Genomic DNA, 22,466 nt, shown 5'->3' with positions numbered 1-22,466 from the left:
GCCGAGCAGGTGTTTGTGCAGTCCTGATGCCTCGGCCCTACATAATGGCCTTCATAAAGATATAATTATTGAGCAATAATTAATTAACTTGATAAGCGGGACGATAATAAAGTGCGGCCCGCGCATATTCTCGAGCGTGTAGTTTGAAAAAGACGTGACCTGCACGAAACCGACGAAAATCGCGATGTGGGACTTCGCGACAGAATATTCATCAAGCAATCGATTTCGCCTTTTCCGGCTGCCCGCAATGATCGCGAAAGAACGAAGGTTCTAGAAAGTTCAGGAAAGCAATGCATCCCTCGCTCCTGGTTTCATTTAGAGTAAAGAGCGAGAGGTTGCACTCTTCCTCCCATCATAGTGAGAAGCTTACGAGTAATATTTGCAATGCTCTCAATCCACTATCAGCACATTAAATATCTCGTTAATCTCGGCACCTGGGGTATCTCTATGAGATATCGATTTTGTCAGCACGTATGTGATACGTAATACCAGGAACTTCCATGCGAAAGCTATTTGTTTCATAAATCGACTGTGGACATTGCGAGACACTAAAACACAATATACCATTATCAAAGATGTCTGCACTAACTTCCCCCAATGGAGTCATTTTATGAGTCAATTCTTTTCCCCAGTACAGAGATGGGCATCGTCGGTGCATTATCTATCGAGATATGGCATTAATTGCGCAGATTTCCGCTAGAGGCGGGTAAAGGTTTTGCACTTCTGAACTGCAATATGTCATTAGGCATCCATAGTTCATTTTCAGGGTGATATCAAGACGGATATCTTTGTGTACACATCAGTTCAGTTCAGTTCAGTCGTTTAGTCGTGTCCGACTCTTCGTGACCTTATTGACCATGTCACGCCACGCTTTCCGGTCTCTATCTTCCTAACATCACATAGCTTCATCTGCAGTGCCTCGAGGATGCCATCTAACCATCGCGTTCGCTGCCTACCCCTTCTCCGGCAACCCTCAACCTTTCCCAACATCAAATCTTTCTCCAGCGACTCCTCTCTTCTCATCAGATGACCAAAGTAGCTGAGCTTTAACTTTAGAATTTGACCCTCCAATGAGCAGTCAGGGTTTATGGTCGACAATATTGACTGATTTGATCTTCTGGCAGTCCAAGGAACTCTCAAGAGCCTTCGCCAGCACCACAATTCAAACGCGTCAATTCTTCGGCGGTCAGCCTTTTTCACAGTCCAACTCTCGCATCCATACCTCACAACTGGAAAGACCATAGCACGAGTTATACGGATCTTGGTTGGCAGACTAATGTCTCTGCTCAAATCATGGGGCTATTCATGTGTACACATGAATAGCCCCAAATATATGCTGAAGACGCTTTCATATTCTGAAGCAAACACTGACATGCCATCACGCCCACAAAACGAAGAATTGAGGCTTGGTGCAGCTTTCAAATTTAGTTTCAGATATTGGCTTTAGAGTGGCCATAACAAAACTTACGACCAACAAAATTGCGAGTGGTTTTATAAGTAGATATAGCCTACATTGGAGCTCAAAACTATACTACAAGCCTATGCGGCATGTTCATTTTTACTATTTATTCATTGTAGCAGTCGTATCCTGCGTCCGCGTGCCTCTTTCGAACCCTTTTCATCCATCCATCTCAACCAACTTGCCCAACTTTCTGCTCTATATTACGAACCATCCCGGTATTGTTTTTTGTCAGGGGTGCAAAATTACCACCTGTGCAGGTTTCGTTTCGTAAACTATGGAATCTGACATAGGCATTCCGTCTAGTTTCAGTCATGTAATACGCATTGATTGAAAAGCGTGAAAATGTTTACTTACACGTTGTAGTTACCGAGGGAAGAGTATATAAACAAACTACGCCCACCCATTTCAGCAACAGTTCTCATTTCAAAGTAGTATTTTTTGTGCGCGTTTCTTGTTACCACTATGGTTTCCCCAATCTAAAACATCTTTCTATGATCGCTCCTTTCCCATTTGGGATTAGTGCTAAAGGATACCAGGTGACAGCGATGTGAGAGTCAATGAAGCGCCTGACAGCCGGGCTAAGGAGTCTCTCAATGATACTGTGATACCTAGCCTCCCACCTACAGCGTACATAACGGCAGCGGGGTTTCGTAGGCGTACGTACCTTATTAAGGACGCTAGCTGGAACTCAAGATTTCATGATTACCTGTATCTCTGGTGTTCGTAGAGCAAGAAATCATGTGAACCACGGCAGATTGAGGTTTCCCTAACTAGGCCGCACTGCTGTTTTCCCGCTCCTAAAATTCTACAGGCAAATGTCTGGTTTGGCGCTTACTCCCGTCGGCGCATTCTGCAGGGAACAAGAATCAATAGAATAATTTTGCTGCCTTGCCGCCTTTTTAGCATGGTGAGAAGACGTTTTTTGGAGAAGCCATTGCATCAGCTTAGTCTTAGATTCAACAGCCCAATGTTAAGAATGAGTAAACATTGTGTGGCTATGTTTGCAGTTTCGTGCCATCACGAGCTTGTCCGCACGTTTCCGTTCGCACGAATAGAGTTATACGCCCCGCCGGGGTGGCGCAGTGGTTAAGGCGCTCGACTACTGCTCCCAAGGACGCGGGATCGAATCCCGGCCTCGGCGGCAGCTTTTCGTTGAAGGCCAAAAGCAAGGCGTCCGTGTGCTGTTCGATGTGAGTGCACGTTAAAGAACCCCATGTGGTCGAAATTACCGGAGTCCTCCACTAAGGCGTCTCTCACAGCCTGAGTTGCTTTTGGGACGTTAAACCCCACAAACCAAACCAAAGAACCGAATAGAGTTATAGGAAAATGAATGCTCGGCTCAGATAGACCATGAAAATTTTCATATAGGAAGTTGGGAGGTGCATGTGAGCTACGTAGTTAATACATCGAAGCCGAATTAGTCCACCAGACATCGAAATAGACAGCAGGGGTAATGTTGACATCTAAAGGGGGTCATATGGTGCTCGACTTCCAGTGAACAGGTCTAACTTCTGGTGGCGGGAAATGTGCAATTTTTTAACGGGAACGAGCGGAAAAGGGCGCAATTTGCATGTACAGATGAGTGAGAATGGCTATAAAGTGTGTAAAGGGAAGTAATCAACCAACTGCAGTCTGAAAAATTCAGAGAGTTCTGCAGACTCTGCAGTGCAGGAAGGCGAAAGATTGAGCGTTGAGCGATGGGAGACTGTTATTTAGCCCCACCCTGTCGATTCAGCTCGCGCTGATGGACAGCGGCCAGGAGCTGCTAGAAACATATGGGTCCCGCAACTAGGGAACCACCCCGTCGGGTGCCTGCGTGCACCACCGATTTAGTTCGGGCCCAATAAATGCTGATTCATCATCATTGCGGCTGCACACGGTACAGCACGTGGCCTTTGTCGTACACAACCACCGTTCCGTTGAACGCATCAAAGGTCGCAGGTGTTCTGTATTAGGTTTACAGGAAAGGAAAGGCCCAGTATCAGTCGCTAGCGAAATCCCGCGCTGACACATCTCGCGGACAACACAGCAACGCTCAGACTTACGCATTTCCCCCAGAGCAAATTCTACAGTGATCTCAAAAAAAAAAAAAAAATATATATATATATATATATATATATATATATATATTGGTTCCACCATAATTCGGTAGAACCACAGGTCTATTTTTATTGCCATTCTAGATTTCTTACTTGGATCTGAACGTATGCGTTACTAACTAACGTGTTGTTTATAATTCTTGGCTTCAAATATCACAGCGTTTCTCTCCTGCGTGCGTTATAGTGTCTCCTTTTTATTTCGGGGATTAATTTTTTCTTTACCTGCTCTCTTCTCCAACAATCATTTTATTTTTGGCAATATAAACATACATCTCGAAAACGCTCTTTACGCCTCAGTTCTAAGGCGATCTAATTGTTTCGGTATACGCCATTGTTAAGAACTCCTGGTGCCTCTCCCTGATTGGTCGTCTCAAGAACTCTTTCCATCATTACCCTGATGAATTTCGTGCGAAATGCTGAAATAAACATTAGGCCTGCCGTTGAGAACGAACTCAAGAAGTATGACGCGTAGCAGTGTCGACACTGTCACCAAAGAGGCGTACTTCGGGCACGTGGCGATGAACAAGTCTTATGTATCTGCCCCTTTTGTAAAGTCAGACGCCCTGAAATCGCAGCGTCCTATAGACCTCACACGCACGAGATAGCATCTCAGTTATCAGGTGGCGTCCGCGAACAAACAACAAAAAATGGACCCTGTATTGTATAGAGATAAAAGAGAAAAAAAAAACCTGAGAGGACATAGACGCCCACTGCTACATACAGGAACAATTGTATCGCTTCCCTTCTGATGCTGTCTGGAGAAGAACAATCGAACCGCCCGCCGTTAACGTGCAGGTTTTTTGCCGCATATCAGTGGAAATTGCCAACTTCCAGGAATTTAGCTATAGCCTCAGTCATTTCTAGCTTACAGGTCTTTCTAGGTTCCCTTGCGTTGAACTTTTTCCGAAAAAATTTGTATAGCTGAGCAAAATTAAAAATGTGCAAAATGTGCTAAGCGTCAGGAAGATTCCCTGAGTTGCTGGTGCTGCATAGTGCATCACATGCACAATAGACAACAAAGAAAAAAATACATCCACACCCGTGAAGCGCACAATACCATGCCGCGGTTTATTCTAGTATGAAGGAACAAAGGAAATGTTCCATGACTATGAAAAAAAAAAAAAACAGAAGAAGAAAAGTTGAAGAAAGCAAGAGATCAAATGAAAATTAAAAAGAAATGTTTTGAAAAAGGCAGCGATGACAAAAAAAAAATTAAATTAAGGACTACAAGCCTATGCTTTGCTATTGCCCTAATTGCGCAAATTACTGGTATGGACGTCCTTTTTTCTGTGCTCTGTATTGTGCATGTGGTGAACTAGGCGATGCGCCAACAGTTCACAGTTTCAGAGTTTACTTCAGTTAACTGAGTAAAGGTGTTAGTAAGATGTTAAAAAGTATAACCAAATTTGTGATGCAGTGTCCCTTACAGAGTGGCATATGATTTTTATTTATTGTAGCATCCTATGACGCCATCCAAGAGCCTCCCCCATGGCGCAGCTTGAGCGCATTACTAAAAATCTGAATTCATTTGCAGTCGTGGGTAGAACACTTTGTAGTCGTGGGTGGGTAGTCGTGAGTAGAACACTTTCTTTCACTGTGCAATGAAGGGAGCAAATCAGTTGGCGCTGAATTAGAATGTTTCGCTGCTGGTTATTTCCTGAATCAATAAACTTAGGGACGCATGGAATAGAGATTAAGCAAAAACCCTCAATAATCACGCTCAGTGATGTAAAGAAGGCGACAACCTCATGTATGCTTTTATTGATCGAATAACATTAGTCCAAAATAGGATACATTTTTTGGTTTATGCCAAAATTTCTCAGAAAGCTTCCTGCAGTCAAAGCAATATAACTGAGCTGGAAAGAAAATTTGACAACTATTCATTTAGAGGCGGGCCCATTACTCGCAGGTGGCAAATGCTAGTTAGTCAGAGCTCGATATAAGTAGATCGAGTGTGTGCCAAATGCGTTCTCTAGTAAAAATGATAGTGAAAAAAAAAATACGAAGAAGAATAACCCTATAAAATCACGGCGATGATTTCATGTCATCGTTAAGTGCTCTCTTTACCCTTTTAGCATCAAATATGACCTTGTGACAATGAGAGAAGCATGATGCAAGCGCTCCACAATAATTCTGACCACTAGGGTTTCCTTGATTTCCACCGAGAAGCTAGCACAAGACTGGTCGTGAATGCTGCCACTTGTTTGTTGTATATTTGTAAATGAATTTTCGTCGGCACTTATATACTTTCAGTTCGCTGCCTTTTTTTATGCATAGAAAGCAGTCACCCTCACTAGCGCTAACCATAGTGCCGGTATGTTGTGCCCTATATGCTTATAGTTTAGCCGCAGGAAAAGAACTTTGTTCTATGCGCTATAGTATTGTCGTAAGCAGCTCGTATAATTCGCTGCTATTATTGAACGTTTGTGGGAGGAAAAAGCTACTGGAGTGTTTTTAATTGTCCTTGTCTTTGTTCGCGGGCTCGAAAGCTGTATTTCATAACAAAATGCGCAATGATGCGATGCTTGGTTGCTTCCGTTGGGCGAAATATACAATGGCAGAAAACAGGAGACAGAGGAGTTTTAATGACAATATTTGAGCCACGCTCATCAATATTTTGTGTTTCAATAAATGCAACTAGCTTGCAGGAGTTTAAAGATAATGTTTAGCTTAACATAACTCAGTCTACTGTGCGGGAGATGTGGAAATAGGCTTCTGGCCAACTGCTGCCGCTGCAAAATGATTATGATTGCTTCCAATAAGTGGTACTACTGAACGTTTGTTTTTATTGTGAACAGTTATATGTAAATGGTTCTGAAACATTTTAATGCGTTCAAAATCACATCCGCAACAACACAACTGTTTTTAATATACATAAATGATTTACCCTTTCACGTCTCCAGTAAAATCCGCATGTTTGCAGATGATTGTCTTCTTTATCAAACAGTTAATAACACCTCTGATCAATTATACCTCCAAAACGACCTTAACAAGATTCAGGATTGGTGCGAAACTTGGCACATGGAATTAAACCATCACAAATGTAATCTACTGCCTTTCATCGCCGCCGCAACCCACTCGTATCCCTTTATCAAATTGCCTCCGTTCCCGTGCTACCAGTGCTATCATACAAATATTTAGGCGTAACTCTGTGTGTTGATATGTCCTGGAAAACTCATATAACTAACATCATTTCTTCAGGTAACAAATCCCTTGGTTTTCTATGACGTCATCTTTGCGATGCTCCCGTGTACGTCAAGTTACTAGCTTACGAATCACTTGTAAAATCAAAACTAGAATATGCATCACCCATTTGGCACCCACATCAAACTTACCTCTGCAATGCACTAGAACATTTGAAGAACCGCGCCGCCAGGTTTATTCATTCGTCATACCATTACAGCACCACTGTATCATATCTTAAATCCCTTTCAGGTTTACAGTCACTAGAGATACGACATCGCATAGTTAGTCTTTCACTATTTCACAAGTTTTTTAGAGGCATCTTCAAACTGCACCCCTATATTGTCCTACCGGCAGGCATATCTCACCACACTCTCCACCATCTCCAGATCAGCCGTCCACGTGCACGAGCCGTCACCTTCGCAAACTCATTTTTTTTCACGCGCTGCTGCGGACTAAAATGGCCTTCCCGAAGAGATTGCAACAACAACCTGTCCAATAATCTTCGCACGAAAAGCCTACAGCTATTTATCATCATAACACATGACTTTGTACCATCTCATCCCAAAATTTGTATCCTCCCCTTATGCAATGCCCCTCAAAGGGGTCTTTAAGGAAATAAAAATGAAAAACGAAATGAAAATGAAAATAAAATAATTGAATGCCCTGCTTCAAAATTTACACAAAATAGCGAAGCAACTAAAGTAAAAAAAATATAAACTGCGCTCCGCTGGCGGCACTCTTCTAGCATTTTCCACTTCGCTCCTTCGTCTAAACAGTATGTCACAAAAAGAGACCTCCTTTTTACTGGTCTTGGTTTGCAGAGGGTTTCATAAATGACGTAAAACGCCTGTCTTGGCGTGATACTGTTATTACTTTCCTATGATCGAGTCTTTGGACCCTCTTGACTTCCTGACATTAATAAAAAAACTACTGTGCCGATATTACCACAAAAGGGTTTACGTTTTAGGATGTAATTTGCAGTCAGACTTGTTACACTGTGTGCCGATTTACGGCAGAGAAATGTGAAATAGGGGAAGGGTTTCGAAGTGAAAGTGATGACATTGCATCTCACAACGTCTTCTTGGTAGTATTAATTAATAGCTGCTTACTCATGCGTCTTTATATCGCTGTTTTTTTCCATTGTACTACCATACATTGTTCTTGGCCGTGTACACTTACACATAATGAGAATAAGGCGCAAAGTTCACATCCTCAGAAATTTCGTAGGAATCGTTGTAGCTAGAAATAGTAACGGCGCTATTCGAATCAATATTTTAGCTTCAGGCATCTGCAATTATACTATTCAAGTTTTAGCAGCCTTTATTAGAGACAGGATTATATGAATACAGCTTAAATACAAAAGCTACGTTCTCCACATTGTATGAGGGAAACTTATAAAATTTAGAACTCTGAATATGACACTATATTCAGATTTGGTTTAAACTAATCCAGAATTAAGAAAGAAGTATCAATAGGAAAGAAGAAGGCACTACCTTTAACACATCACAAAAAAGATGCTACTGGGTTGATAGAACGGAAGCCCATGGCGGGAAGAATTATCGGGAAATAATTTTATATGATTCTATCTTAAGAATCAGCGCGGTATACTGATAACTCAACTTGAAAACAAATGAGCATTTGTAGCGCTCTTGTGACAAAACGTACCCGGAAAATATCATTATGCTATGGATTTCTAAGCCTCTTTGATTCAATGTGTCTTGCCTTAAATAGGAAATACATATTTGGATTTTATGTATATGCGCTCTCACGACCACCACGACCTATATGGCCGTAGTCTGTCCATTTAAACATGCTTTAGGCTTACAAAAAAAAGTTACCACCGCATGTTTTGCGAAACCTGCGTGTCCTCAGGTTAAAAAAAATATATTTTTTGTTTATGAATCATACCTACTGACTCATGTGCCACGGAAAACGCGCTCTTTGTAGGAAAAGAAAAATATAACATTTTCAATTATTATGCTGTGGATTGGCGGAAAGAGGAGACTTCTGGAGAATGGTAAGTCGATTTTGTTGCTAGCGTCTTTCACCTTCAGTTCAACTTGAACCTTATTTTGAACCTTCAGCTCAAGATAAGCAGTGGGAACTAATACTGACTGCAACTATTAAAAAAAGTCCGATTCAATTAAATACTGAGTTTTTCTGGTTGGACTCTGAGTAGCGAAGGTACGCCGTACGATCCAAGAAGAAACCAGGAAATTGTGCTGTGATACTTACAAACATATTATGGGCCGTCAGTGCGGTAGTCCAAGAGCTTTTGATGTCTTTAAGCCGAGGTTTGCGTGATCCTTACATGACTGAGATTGGGTGCCTGTACACGTCTGTGTGCGAACGACCAGGTGTATCTTCTGGTCATCTAGGGGATGGTGAGATATGTCCCTAAATGTGTCTAGAGATTGTACTAACTGAAATGAAGCTATATCGAAACATCCAGTGGTGACTTCAGGTCTCCTGAGACCATTTCCATTCCCAGGATATAAGGGACCGTCGCTGTCATATTTATCCCGGATTGTGCTTGCCATGGTGGAAGAATGAAAATTGAGACTTCCAGCGCTCAAAACGATATTGCGTGCTTGAATTGTTTTCAATTCTATCAAATGTTATGCGTTGCAAAATAATGCCGAGCAGAGCTGGAAATACAAACCCACAAGCACGCCCAGTTATTACACTTTTACGGTTGCCGCACAGAAGCGTCTGGGCAGTGAGTTCAAGAATATAGAAAATACCAAGCCTTGCCGACGCAGCGTATTTATCACCAAATGAGAGTTTTTGCCTCTGCTTAATTCCTTTTTACATTTTCATCATCATCCTGACTATACCCACTGCAGGGCGAAGACCTCTACCGTTTTGCTCCAATCACCCGCTCCTGTGCCCGCTGCATCTACCTGGCCGGTTCCCCCTTTCCCTTTTAAACTTAGGGTATCCTTATCTAAGTGGTTGCGAAATCCACCAGGATTAAGACGGATACCATCCGTTTCGATTATTTCCGCTGCCGCTATGTCCAACTCTTATTGAGTGCGCTGCTTCATTGTTAGTTTCAGTTTAGTCGTTCAGTCGTGTCCGACTCTTCGTGACCCTATGGAACATGTCACGCCACGCTTTCCGGTCTCTCACTGTCTTCCTAACATCACATAACTTCATCTGCAGTGCCTCGAGGATGTCATCTAACCAACGCGTTCGCTGCCTACCCCTTCTCCGGCGACCGTCAACCTTTCCCAACATCAAATCTTTCTCCAGCGACTCCTCTCTTCTCATCAGATGACCAAAGTAGCTGAGTTTTAACTTTAGAATTTGACCCTCCAATGAGCAGTCAGGGTTTATGGTCGACAATATCGACTGATTTGATCTTCTGGCAGTCCAAGGAACTCTCAAGAGTCTTCGCCAGCACCACAATTCAAACGCGTCAATTCTTCGGCGGTCAGCCTTTTTCACAGTCCAACTCTCGCATCCATACATCACAACTGGAAAGACCATAGCACGAGTTATACGGATCTTGGTTGGCAGACTAATGTCTCTGCTCTTTACTAGGCGGTCAAGGCTAACCATTGCTCTCTTTCCCAGAAGCAGGCGTCTCCTAATTTCATGGCTGCAGTCTCCTTCCGAGGTAATCTTGGAGCCCAAGAAGAGAAAATCTGTCACAGCTTCCAATTCTTGTCCATTGATGCTCCAGGACTTGATAGGGCAAGACGCCATGATCTTTGTCTTTTTGATGTTCAGTTTAAGCCCAAACTTCTCACTCTCTTCTTGTACGCGCATCAGAAGTCTCCTGAGTTCCACTTCACTTTCTGCCATTAAAGTGGTATCATCCGCATATCTAAGGTTGTTGATACGTTTTCCAGCAATCTTCACTCCATATGAAGACTCGTCCAGACCGGCCTTCCTCATGATGCACTCTGCATATTGGTTAAATAGGCAGGGCGACAGTATGCAGCCTTGCCTCACTCCTTTCTCAAACGGAAACCAATCGGTAAGACCATGCCCAGTTCTGACTGTGGCCTCTTGTCCTTCATACAGGTTCTTGAGGAGACAGATGAGGTGAATTGGAACTCTCATCTCTTGGAGAGCTTGCCACAATCTGCTGTGATCTACGCAGTCAAACGCTTTCGCATGATCAATAAAGCAGAAGTAGATGGGTTTCTGGAACTCTCTTGCTTTTTCCATGATCCAGCGGAGGTTGGCAATTTGGTCTCTAGTTCCTCTGCCCTTGCGAAACCCAGCTTGCACGTCCGGAAGCTCCCGATCCACATACTGCTGCAGCCTACCTTGGAGGATTTTCAACATCACCTTGCTAGCATGCGAAATAAGTGCGATCGTGCGGTAGTTGGAACAATCTTTGGCACTGCCTTTCTTTGGAATCGGGATGTAAACTGACCTTCTCCAATCCTGTGGCCACTGCAGAGTTGTCCAAATCTTCTGACATAATGTATGCAGAATGATAACAGCGTCATGGTTGAGGTTTTGAAGCAACTCAGCTGGAATGCCATCACTTCCGCTGGCTTTCTTCTTAGCAAGAGTGGCTAAGGCCCATTCAACTTCACTCTTCAGGATGCCCGGCTCGAGATCAGTAATCACAACCGTCTTATGTTGGGTTTGCACATTCGGGTCCTTCTTGTACAGTTCTTCTGTGTATTCCTGCCACCTCTTCTTTATCTCTGAGGCTTCAGTGAGGTCCTTACCTCGTTTGTCCTTTATCACGCCCAGCTTAGCACAGAAGCTTCCTTTGATATCTTTGATTGTCTTGTACAGAGCTCTTGTGTTCCTTAATTGGCTGTTGTCCTCAACTGCTTGGCACTGTATGTTCAGGAAGGCATTCTTATCTCTCCTTGCTATTTTCTGAAAATCCGCATTGAGAACCTTGAATCTTTCTCTTTCCCCCATAACTTTTGCCATTCTCCTTTCCTCAGCTATTTGCAAAGCCTCTTCAGATAACCAGTTTGCTTTCTTGCATTTCTTTTGCTTTGGAACTACCTTAGTAGCAACTTGTATTATATCACGAACATCAGTCCACATCTCTTCGGGCTCTCTGTCTTCTAGATCTAATTCTTGAAATCGATTGCTCACTTCCACAGCATATTCTAATGGAATTTGATCCAGATCATACCTGAAAGGCCTTCTAGTTTTCTGAGTTTTCCTCAATCGAAGCTTAATTTTGGCAACAAGAAGCTGATGATCGGTGCCACAATCGGCCCCAGGCCTTGTTTTTACTGCTTGTATAGCGCTTCTCCATCTCTGCCGGCAAAGAATATAATCGATCTGATTCCTGTACAGACCGTCCGGTGAAGTCCATGTGTACAGGCGCCTCTTGTGCTGTTGAAAATGAGTATTCGCTATGGTCAGGTTGTTTTCTTGACAAAACTCTACTAGCCTCTGTCCAGCTTCATTCGACTCGCCAAGACCGAACTTGCCTACAATTCCGGATATTTCTTCACTCCCGACCTTAGCATTCCAGTCTCATACGAGAAAAACGACGTCTGATGATGGCGTGCGGTCTAAAAGGCATTGTAGGTCCGCATAAAATCTCTCAACGTCAGCTTCTTCAGCAGTAGTGGTCGGTGCATAGACTTGGATAACTGTTATGTTGGGAGGGTGACCTTGGATCCGAAGTGAAATCATTCGGTCGTTTTTGGGGTTGTACCCTAGCACTGCTTTACCCATTCTTCTGTTTACAATGAGAGCGACCCCATTCCTTCTCTTGGATTCGTGCCCACAATAAAAGACATAAAGGTCGCCGGAGTTAAAGTCTCCCATTCCGGTCCACTTGAGCTCGCTGATACCCAAGATATCAATGTTCAATCGGTTCATTTCTCGCTTGACGACATCCAGTTTACCTTGCGTCATAGATCTTACATTCCATGTTGCTATGTGATATATCTCCTTGCAACATCGGACTTTCCGGTCGCTTCCCGACGCATCCACAACTGAGCGTCCTTTTGGCTTTAGCCCAGCCGATTCATTCGTCCTGGAGCTACTAGGAATCGCCCTTTGTTCATCCCCAGTAACATGTGGGACGCCTTCCAACCTGGGGGGCTCATCTTCCGGCGCCATATCATTAATGGTATTGTGACTGGCCATAGGGTTTTCTTGGTAGGAAATACTGGAGTGGGTTGCCATTACCTTCTCCAGTGAATCACATTTTGTCAGAACTCTCTGCCGTGACCTGTCTATCTTGGGTGGCCCTACACAACAGAGCTCACGACTTCATCGAGTTTCGCAAGCCCCTCCGCCACGACAAGGCAGTGATCCATGAAGGGGTACTTCATTGTACGTGCACAAAAATGCTAAATTGGGCGAGTTGGTGCATTTGCATTTTAGGAAACGTACAACGTTCCGCACTGATGTAAAGTGCCTTAGCAGACCAAGCACTTTCTTTAGGAATGTTGCATTCGGTGATTGGTTTGATGTTTGAGGAAGGAGGGGAGGGGGAGGCAGCCAGGTACTTACAAGCATGCCACCAAAACGCCAACTGGAAAATTTTGCGAAACTTTTTGTTTCCGTTCTCTCCTAGGAGCCTTCTTGCTCCAGTCATGACCGACTGAACTTTCTGGGTGTGGACTCGAACTGCCTGGAGTAAGATGTGTTAGGTCATCGGAAAAAGGTTATCGCTTCGCAAAACATGGTTGGGGCACGCCCTATCCGACTGATTGTCAAAGAGCGCATTATCTTTATCAGTACGACGGCCTAAAGTGTTGTGGCCCGTTCCGGCGCACTTGTCAAGGTAAACACCTCGAGAACCATATCTTCTTCTGAATGCAACGTCTGCATCTGCCGAACTTTCATTCACAAAACAGCAAACGGTTAGGGATAAGCTTGCAGCTGTCAAGCCATGCTTTGAGTTTTTGGTATATATCGGTGACTGACGGTAAAGCTCAATCAGAGTAACTCAGAGTAATGGTTTAAATACGACGATAGCAGTGAGGACAGCGGCGGACAGGTAATGCTTTAAGCTACTTTTACCTATAATTTTTTTAATTAAGCTTTGTGAGGCACATCTGATCCCGAATCTCCCCAAAAGATTTTAGAATATTTCTATGCAGTGGTAACCCGCGCAAGGAAAGCTTTAATGCAGAAGCATTGCTTGGCTTATGGGAAGCATGAACATGATATGTGACCACGAGATGGGCACACGAGATGACGACGATAACTAAAGATAATCAGGCAGCTAGCAAACAATAATTGATGGTAACCTGAAAAGTCTTAGCAACGTTGTATACAGATTACCAGATAGTCATTGTAGTCGTGGTATTAATAATGAGATAGTATAGATAAGACAGGTAACGCGTCTCAATGATAATTTAGGTCACCATAACGGTAAAAAACATATGAAGCGATACTGTGATAGGGACATCATTCACCAATTACGTGACCTGGTCCAACATTTCATGTGATCAAGTTCGTTATTATATAGAAATTGTAACACTAGCATTAGACAAACCGCTATAGAAAACTTTTCGACATCGAAATACATCGAATGTCGAAATAGAGTGGCAACCATAACGAGCTTGTGCCGTCATAGTAACATGTCTATACAAAAACTTGTGAACGTCGAAGTAATATATCAGTACGTGGAAACGGTGCGACGATTACAATGTGTATAAAAACTCGCGTGCGTCACTGTCAGTCAGCCGTGGAGGTTGGTGTCAGCTGCTGGCATCATGGGGCTGGAACCTTGGGTCCTTCACTGTTTGCGGTGACGGCTCTTTTGACGCGGGCGTTTTGGTATCGTGCGTGGTGGCATTGCACTTTTATGCGAAGCATATTGCTAGAGGTAAACCACAGCCCTTCGTGACGGTTACACGCCTTGCAAAGAATGTGGAATGCTACGTCACACCACGTGATACGCTGACGTCACGACAGAGGAAAGACGGGGGTCCAGCTCACGCCGTCGGCTGCGGTTGCACGCCGTGCGGACCACGTGGTATAGTGACGTCACACCACGTGATACGCTGACGTCACGACAAAGGAGAGACAGGGGACCGGTTCGCGCCGTCGGCTGCGGTTGCACGCCGTGCGGACCATGTGGTATGGTGACGTCACATCACGTGATACGCTTACGTCACGACAGAGGAGAGACGGGGACCGGCTCGCGCCGTCAGCTGCGGTTGCACGCTGTGCGGACCACGTGGTATAGCGCAGGTTTATATATAAAGGGGAGACGATTGCGCTCGCCTCCAGTAGACCCTCACAAAAGGTGGCGATGCCTCCAGGGAGTGCAGCCGAGCGGTGGAATGAAAAGCGAAGGCTGCGGCGTGCTGCAGAGAGCCCAGAAGAGCGGGAAGAACGTTTGGCCAAGGGGCGTGCTCGGCATGATGCTCGGCGACAACGATGCTGCACTGATACGAGCAACGCTTCCACTAGTATGGACAGTGAGTCTAGTAGTACGTCGACACGTTTGAAGCGTTTGAATGCCTCTAGGCGACGGAAGCGTGCCGAAGAAACCCCCGAACGACGAGAGCAGCGACTTGAAAAGGAACGGAAAACACGGCGAGAAAGAACGAGGAAACGACATGCCGATGAAGCAGCTAGTCGTGTACAATTGAGCGAGGCGACTGCAGAAGAACGTGTAACCAAGGAAAGAAAAGTTTAGCCAAGTGTAACCATGGAAAGCCGAGTTTAGCAATCAATATGCTTCGCATCTGACCAGGCTTAACCAAGCTAAGCCTCGGCCATTTTTTCTCTTTCTATCTTTCTTTCTTTCCTTCCTTCCTTCCTTCCTTCCTTCCTTCCTTCCTTCCTTCCTTCCTTCCTTCCTTCCTTCCTTCCTTCCTTCCTTCCTTCCTTCCTTCCTTCCTTCCTTCCTTCCTTCCTTCCTTCCTTCCTTCCTTCCTTCCTTCCCCTATCTCTTCTAAATCTCCATAGTCAACACGAGGCAGTGGTGCTGACTCAGCTATAGAGCCAGTGGACAGGCCCGTACATTTTCTGCCTTCCTACAGTAGCAATAGCAATATGCGAATGAGGCCGTTTTTGGATGCAGACAAATACGGAACATGCAGTGATCTTGAATTTGCGCCCGTGAGGAGACTTAGACGGGATTTAAAGAGATTAAAGTAAGCCCGTTCAGGATTCCAAGCAGTGCTGGCGAATAAAGAGCAACTTCGTTTCCGGATAACTCAGACTTCTTGCTTGTTGTCGCAGCTCCCGGCCTAGCATGACTAGCATATTCCATCTGGCAATCTTATAACCTTCGTTGCGTTTTCCAGGATTGATTCGCCGTTTATATATCCTGTACGGCACAACTAACACAGCCGTATTATTACAATGAATGCGACAGAGTGGGGAGGTAGTAAGGTTCCCATTCCCCAGTGCTCCCGAAGGGAGATCTATGCCGCCGCCCACAAAACTTAGAAGGCGGCCAAAGCGGCCAAAAGCGGCCGAAAGCATAGGCAAGTGCCAGCGTGCTCTGGTGCGCCAAGAAATAATCATTGGAAGAAGACTAGTACACTGTACACTATGAAAGAGTGAAATTACCGAACCGGGCGGAACGTAAAGCAGCAATACCGGCATTAAATGGAAGTGCACTGTAGTACAGACGTAAGAAAAGGTAGAATAGCAGCGGCAACTCGAGGCTGTAGAAGTTTTAGCTGCATTCCCTACCCATACTAAAAAAGAGGACAAAGGTGGTGGCAAGTCCACCATGAAAAATACTAGCACATACAACCAAGTTCCGCTGGCGCCATTTACGAACGATCCTAGAATTTACTTCCTTCTCGCGGAAATTTAATTCCTAGATCTATTCTCTACGAATAATAAGTCTGCCAGTTTTTAAGGTCATGCATTCATGAATCTCGTCTTTACCACAAGCCCGCTTGCCTGTACTGCAGGATGAGGACCTCTGCAGATAGTGTTCAAATTGAGCTTTCCTGCGCAAGCCCAGTGGCCTTCTTGTTTATGCACAATTTCTTAAACTTCCACAAGGGCCCCCACATTACAAGGTCTCTGCGTTTTCGTTACTCCGGAAAGAACCATCCCCTACATGCGACTGACATTAAACGCAAACGTGAAGTGCAATTCGTACCGGCGATTTCAGCTAGATTATTAATTCAAGCATTTGTGACAAAACCAATTGGCTAACAATCTAATGTGTCCCATGCATAGAACAAAAGACAATTGACGAGATTAAGGGATTGATACTGATATTTGGTAACCTAGCGGAGGGAACTAGTATTGTGGAATCTGCGAGCAACTTCCTCGCCAAAGAGACACTTAGATGTAAAGTAAAACTTGGAACTGATCGAATATTTAGGAGAATACCCCCGTTTAGAGTAGAAGAGAGTAATTACTCCCTTATTACATGCTGCGCCTCGTGCCCAATCACCACATCTGTCGCAGGTCAAACTCTCCTATGCAATTTAGAAGACGAGAAGAGTCCCTTCTACATGAACGGTTACTGCGTTGGCAAACGGGGCCCTTAAGCCTAAAATGCCGTTGATATGCAGATTATGTATCAAGAGAAGAGAGTTAAAAGCCTATCAGATGCAAACCGACGCGCTCACCATGAAAGGGAACATTTTTAATGCGTCAGGATGACAAGATGTTGTGCCAGAAAAGTCTCTAACTCTAGTAAAAAGCGTCAGGAGCACTTAGGAACATATAGGAGCGTTAATATTACTTTCATTCATTGCGGAGTCACACACATCGTGTAAGAAATGCCGAGCAAGCTATGTCAAGCTTTGTATTATAATATGCCACCTTGCTAGCTCTATGGCTGTTATCGACAAAACCACTACTAAAGACTAAGAGAATGACGGTCAATATCTGTTTCTAAAGTATGAGTACAATTGAGCATGTTGCCGCCAAAATGACCGGAACTTATTACGAGCGTAGGGAATAGTCAATCCCCAGTCGGTGTTCAAAGGGCCGAGGTGGCTTCAACCGCTTGCTGTGTCTGTGTTTCTACAATTAGCTGATATGATTCCTGTTAGAAAGCATACCTATAGAAGCAGCTTGTTTTCTGGGTTCCTACAAGGGCTTGAAACATCTTTGTGAGATTTTTTTTCACAGTAGCTCATTTCAATTTCACTTTATTTGAAGCACGTGAAAGTCAAAAGTACAGTGCGATGGCTCAGGAACGAGGAAAAGAAAAGAAGTAACAGCGTTACACCTAATCCGAGCTAACTCCTTTCTTTCTCCTTTTGTCGTTGCGCTGCCATAAACTTATCCACCACTTTATTTTTAACACGAATGTTGTTCGCGTCCGAACAGATATTGCTTGAAAATCAAAGATAGATCGGAAATGAATTACATGCACGGACAGCCGCCGCAGCTCAGTTGTTAGAGCACTCAACCACTGAGCAGAGATATCCGGTTTCGGTCTCGGTCGTAACGGCCACGTTTCGGTGGACGTGAAACGAAAGGCGCCATTTGAGTACTACGCCAGTACAGGTTAAAAAAGGTCAGGGGTGGAAACTACCCGCACCCTTCCAATACGTCTTTTATCATGTCATCAGTAGATTTGGGACTTCAAACCAGCCTGCCCTGAGGGCAACTATACAGAATAGGGACCGAAAAGCCTCTCGTAACTAAAAAAATCGACAAAATGAAATTCAGCGTAAACGATGCGGTTGAAAAATCGAATTCGTGAAAGCTCGCACGTTTGGAATGGTCTTACAGATGCAGGGCACAGATCAAGAATAACCTTTTATTATAGTTGTTGGTACATGCACGCTCAAATAAATTAAAACAAAATTCCGCGCTTCCAAAACTGTTGGGCTGAAGATTGGTCATGTGTCGGTAGCGACGCTTTTTACGTTCCTATTGGTTGCGTTCTTAAACTGCCGTTGCTTTCTAATGAACGCTTTTAACTACATTTAACTGGATGATGGCTGATTGGGCAGAAAACGGTAAAAAACTACAAAACCATGTCAGGAATACCCAACACATTCTGTAGGTATATCTTAACGTTATTGTCTGCAGTTTGGTACTTCTTTTTGTAGATCTGTACTTTTTCAGGGTACTTTATTTATTTTGTATTTCTGGAGTATATTTTTGTCGTAACTGCCCAAAACCCGTAGGTTGCACCATAAATGCGTCCTGCGACAACATACTCAAGGTCAAAAACCGTAGAGAAATCCTTTTAGGACAACGGAAAATTTTCTAAGCTTCTTTTTGATTTGGAAAAGACGGGTTGGATACCCTTTTGTAACTGTTCTCACGACTTAGTGCCGCCAACATCGTGTATGCACATGAAATGAGAGCTAGTTACTCATGAAGAGTTTCATAATTCTTTGCAAGCACGGGTCACTAACCTGTCTGTTCATGTCTCGTGGAGGCGTTGGGCGTTATAGCCTGTTCCGATCAGCTAATCGGGCGGCGCACTCATCTGCTGTACGAAGCAAGATTGTAGTGCAGTGTGAATTGCCGAGTATTGAAGGGCGTTACCGCATGATGAGAACATAACACACGGTCAAAAAGACAACTTTAACAAAAGCAGACACGCAGTCGTGACCTGGGGGCTGAGCAAAGTGCCGAGTCGGTTCAGTAAATTGAAGGCATATATTAGAGTGATTTTACTGGGCACGAAAAAATTCAGTAGTCAACATGCTGACCACAATGGTTGCTTTCCTAATAGCAGTTCCACTGGTTATAGGAGCTAACAGCACAGGTAAGCTTTTTACAGTCTGATTCTGAGTAAAAATGACTTTTGCTTCCCCTGACTGCTCTGTTCTTGCAGACTGCCTGGAGAGACGAATATCTGCCGTTCTGATCATTAACCGACCCCCTTGGCGCCGTTCTTGGCAGAAGATATAACATTTAAATAAAAATCAGCAATGGCTGTTCCGAAGAAGTGCCTATTCAGTACTATATTTAAAGGGCAAGGAACTACAAGATATATGTTTTTGATGCTCTAGAGTATTTGATGAGAAAAAATTGAGTTACATTGCTACCGGCTTCATCTTGGGGCACTCTTGCAAAGCGTCTTTGCTCTACGGAAACACCGCATTATTTGAAAAGCTTTTTGGAGAAGTAAAACATTTGAACTGCATTTACAAACTATCGGGTGGCTAAAAAGATATTTTTGGCACATGCCGGTAATTCAAATCACAAATCGGTTTTTGTGTACAGATGTCTAAAGTGCAGCTGCCGCCTAGAAATAGTGGAATGTCTAACATGTTTTTTTTTTATCGCTTACAAACTGGGCGTCATAATGAGCCAAAATAAGTGTTCTCGAAACAAGATGACCCTCTAGTTTTCTGCGAAATGATCAATCGCAGACCCAAAGGTCTTGTTGTTAGTGAAAACTAAAGTTAACAGTTTGATAACTGCACACGTTGTCCGATAAGGCCTGTTTCGAAGAACAAACGGGATGATAAGAGGATTGTACATGAAAAAAATGTCTTGTTTTCCCCTATTAGTGAGTACAGAAGAAGGTCAGACAAGGCTGCTCTATTAGAAATTGTGCCCAGTTAACGTGTCCGTGAGCATGTACACAGTCATCTGTGAGCAGTGAAGTGAATGGTGTGCTTTACAAAGTTGCAAGAAGGGCAGGGACCCCAAAGCCTGTTGTTTCTGTTTCAAAAGCTGCGTGTTAAATTGCTTGCGTAGGACGTTGAGGCTTCTACTTCGTAGCCTTGCGTTGTGAACTCGAGCCATGAAGTGCAGGAACTTTAAAGAAGCAATTTCATATGTTGTTTTGGTGGTTCAAAGTCAGCGTCAGTTTTCAGTTTTTTTTTTTTGAACGCTTAATTAGGCCAAACAAAACCCTCTGCCGCAACGAATGAAAAATAGTAATGAGAAACGACATTTCTTTGGCTAAGTGTCCTAATGGCCGCGCGTTTTCTTGACCGCTACCCGCAGTTGACCAGTATCTTCTACAGGTTTTGTCTCACTCGCGTTTAGTGCCCGCTTTACTCATTGGTTTTATTCTTAGACCCTGACAACTCTTTATTAGAATGAAATAATTTTCCTGCCTTTTGCTTTACATACCGCAATAGGCGCCATTCCAGTGTTCTTATGGACTGCACAATAGGTTGCACGTGTATTCTGCATATAGATTTGTTTCTTTTCTTCCGCAACTTGTCCTTTCTAATTCAAAGGGTCCAACCACAGCCTGCCTGGATGTGACCTGCAACGGGGATTCTGGTGTTACTGGGAGGTCGCCTACTTGTTCAGCACTCAAAACCTTTTGCTGAGCTCCGAACCTGGCGCTGACAAGAAATACCTAACTGAACTTTGTAACAGGTTAGTATGCTTCTGCGGAGGGGAAATATGGTTGCAAAAATTTTTACGAACCGCAAGAAAGCAAGAAGGGGCAAGACACTACAATATACTCGACGGCGATGATGTGTTAAGAAATCTCAGTTTTTGATTATAAAGAAAACATCAGATCTTGTTGTGAGAAAGTGTGCACTATTCCTATGTGGTGTTTTGTAAGGGTCGGCAAGTTTTTCTCCCAATTGCAGCCGAAAAAAACTTGCACGATAAGAAAAGTACTATTCAGATTGCTTGCTGTAACACACGTGATATCAAGATCATTAGGCAATCCTTTATCGTTGCGAAAGCGGGGGGGGGGGGGGAGCTTTTGTGAAATTTTAGTAACGCTAACAAATTAAACTATAGCTGCAAATGTAGTTCGTGCTGCAGGCGCGTGACGTGCCATTATCGATGTTCATCGAATATAAATAGTATATACAGTCTTATTTCACATCGTTTCTCTTATGACGTTGATGTCTAGAATGTCACGTTTTGCTCTTGAACGTTTGCAACATACAAGAAATGTTTCCGACTTGTGCTACTTATGTGGCAGGATTAAATAGGCATTTCACAAGACAGCCTGATTGCGCTCATGTTTACTGGGACGGCTGATTGATGGGAGATTAGAGCTGAAATAAGTATTCTTATTCTGCTTGTGTTGCTTTAAATAAATAAATATATTACTTTCCACCGATGTTTGTAATGCTATCTTGTAAATGCTTTAAATTTTGAGGTTGACTACTCGTTGTCTAATTAAACACATTTCAGCAACCACAAACATAAGCAGCATCATTGCATTTTGATGCAGAATTTTAAAAATTTTGCTAAAATGTGTGGCCTTCTTTTTTATATCTAGAGCAAGAATTGTCGCCTGGAGAGTCCGCTCGGCAGAATCAAACAAAATCAAAGCTTGTTTCTGAGCCAGCACGCCATCCTCGTAGCGCATCGATAGTGCTCAATGAATTCTACGGAAAACTGCATCGCAATTTTTTCCCATTGCAGAACCATACTATTTCCTACTCAAGAGAGCTGCGAGTTAGAGTACGCCCAGTGTCTGGAAAGTAAGAGAAAGCTTTTTGAGAGTATGGAAAGGGGCTATTCAACACTTCAAAAAGCCATAACCAATGATAACGTGTGTTCTGGTAAGAAAGACTCTTTTTTGGCACTTTTTACACTCTGTTACACAGTGCACTGCAGAATTCTTTCTTTCAACGGCGTAGTTCACGAGGGCTAATATGTTAAACATCTTACCGGTATCGCTAAAGAGGAAAGTATATAACAGTTGCATCTTACCTGTACCCACCTATGGGGCTGAAACGTGGAGGCTAACCAAAAGGGTTCTACTTAAGTTGAGGACAACCCAGAGGGCTATGGAACGAAAAATGGTAGGGCAACATTAAGAGATAGGAAGCGTGCAGAGTGGGTCAGAGAAATAACTCAAGTTACCGACATTCTAGTGGAAATTAAGAAGAACAAATGGACATGGGCAGGACATGTAGTGCGAAGAGAGGATA

The 22,466-nt window shown here is 43.7% G+C and overlaps 1 protein-coding gene across 2 annotated transcripts in view; it reads left to right on the top strand.

The window, feature by feature from the left end:
- Window positions 1–22,466, top strand: part of LOC146180056 (uncharacterized) — a 65,837-nt gene that overhangs the window by 38,394 nt on the left and 4,977 nt on the right. Inside the window, exons 1-3 of one of the 2 annotated variants that reach the window (XM_084579928.1) lie at window positions 19,162–19,363; window positions 20,796–20,940; window positions 21,955–22,094. In XM_084579928.1, the coding sequence (XP_084436054.1) occupies window positions 19,300–19,363; window positions 20,796–20,940; window positions 21,955–22,094 (349 nt within the window). In that variant the 5' untranslated portion in view covers window positions 19,162–19,299. Of the gene's footprint in view, window positions 1–19,161; window positions 19,364–20,795; window positions 20,941–21,954; window positions 22,095–22,466 lie in introns of those variants that run through there. The other variant, XM_084579929.1, reaches the window with a different exon arrangement.

Source organism: Amblyomma maculatum, chromosome 9 (genome assembly GCF_055883805.1).
Source record: "Amblyomma maculatum isolate TAMU_Amacu chromosome 9, ASM5588380v1, whole genome shotgun sequence".
Classification (NCBI taxonomy): domain Eukaryota; kingdom Metazoa; phylum Arthropoda; class Arachnida; order Ixodida; family Ixodidae; genus Amblyomma; species Amblyomma maculatum.
The sequence above is the reverse complement of the archived record's forward strand: the minus strand, read 5'-3'. Positions and strand labels throughout refer to the sequence as shown.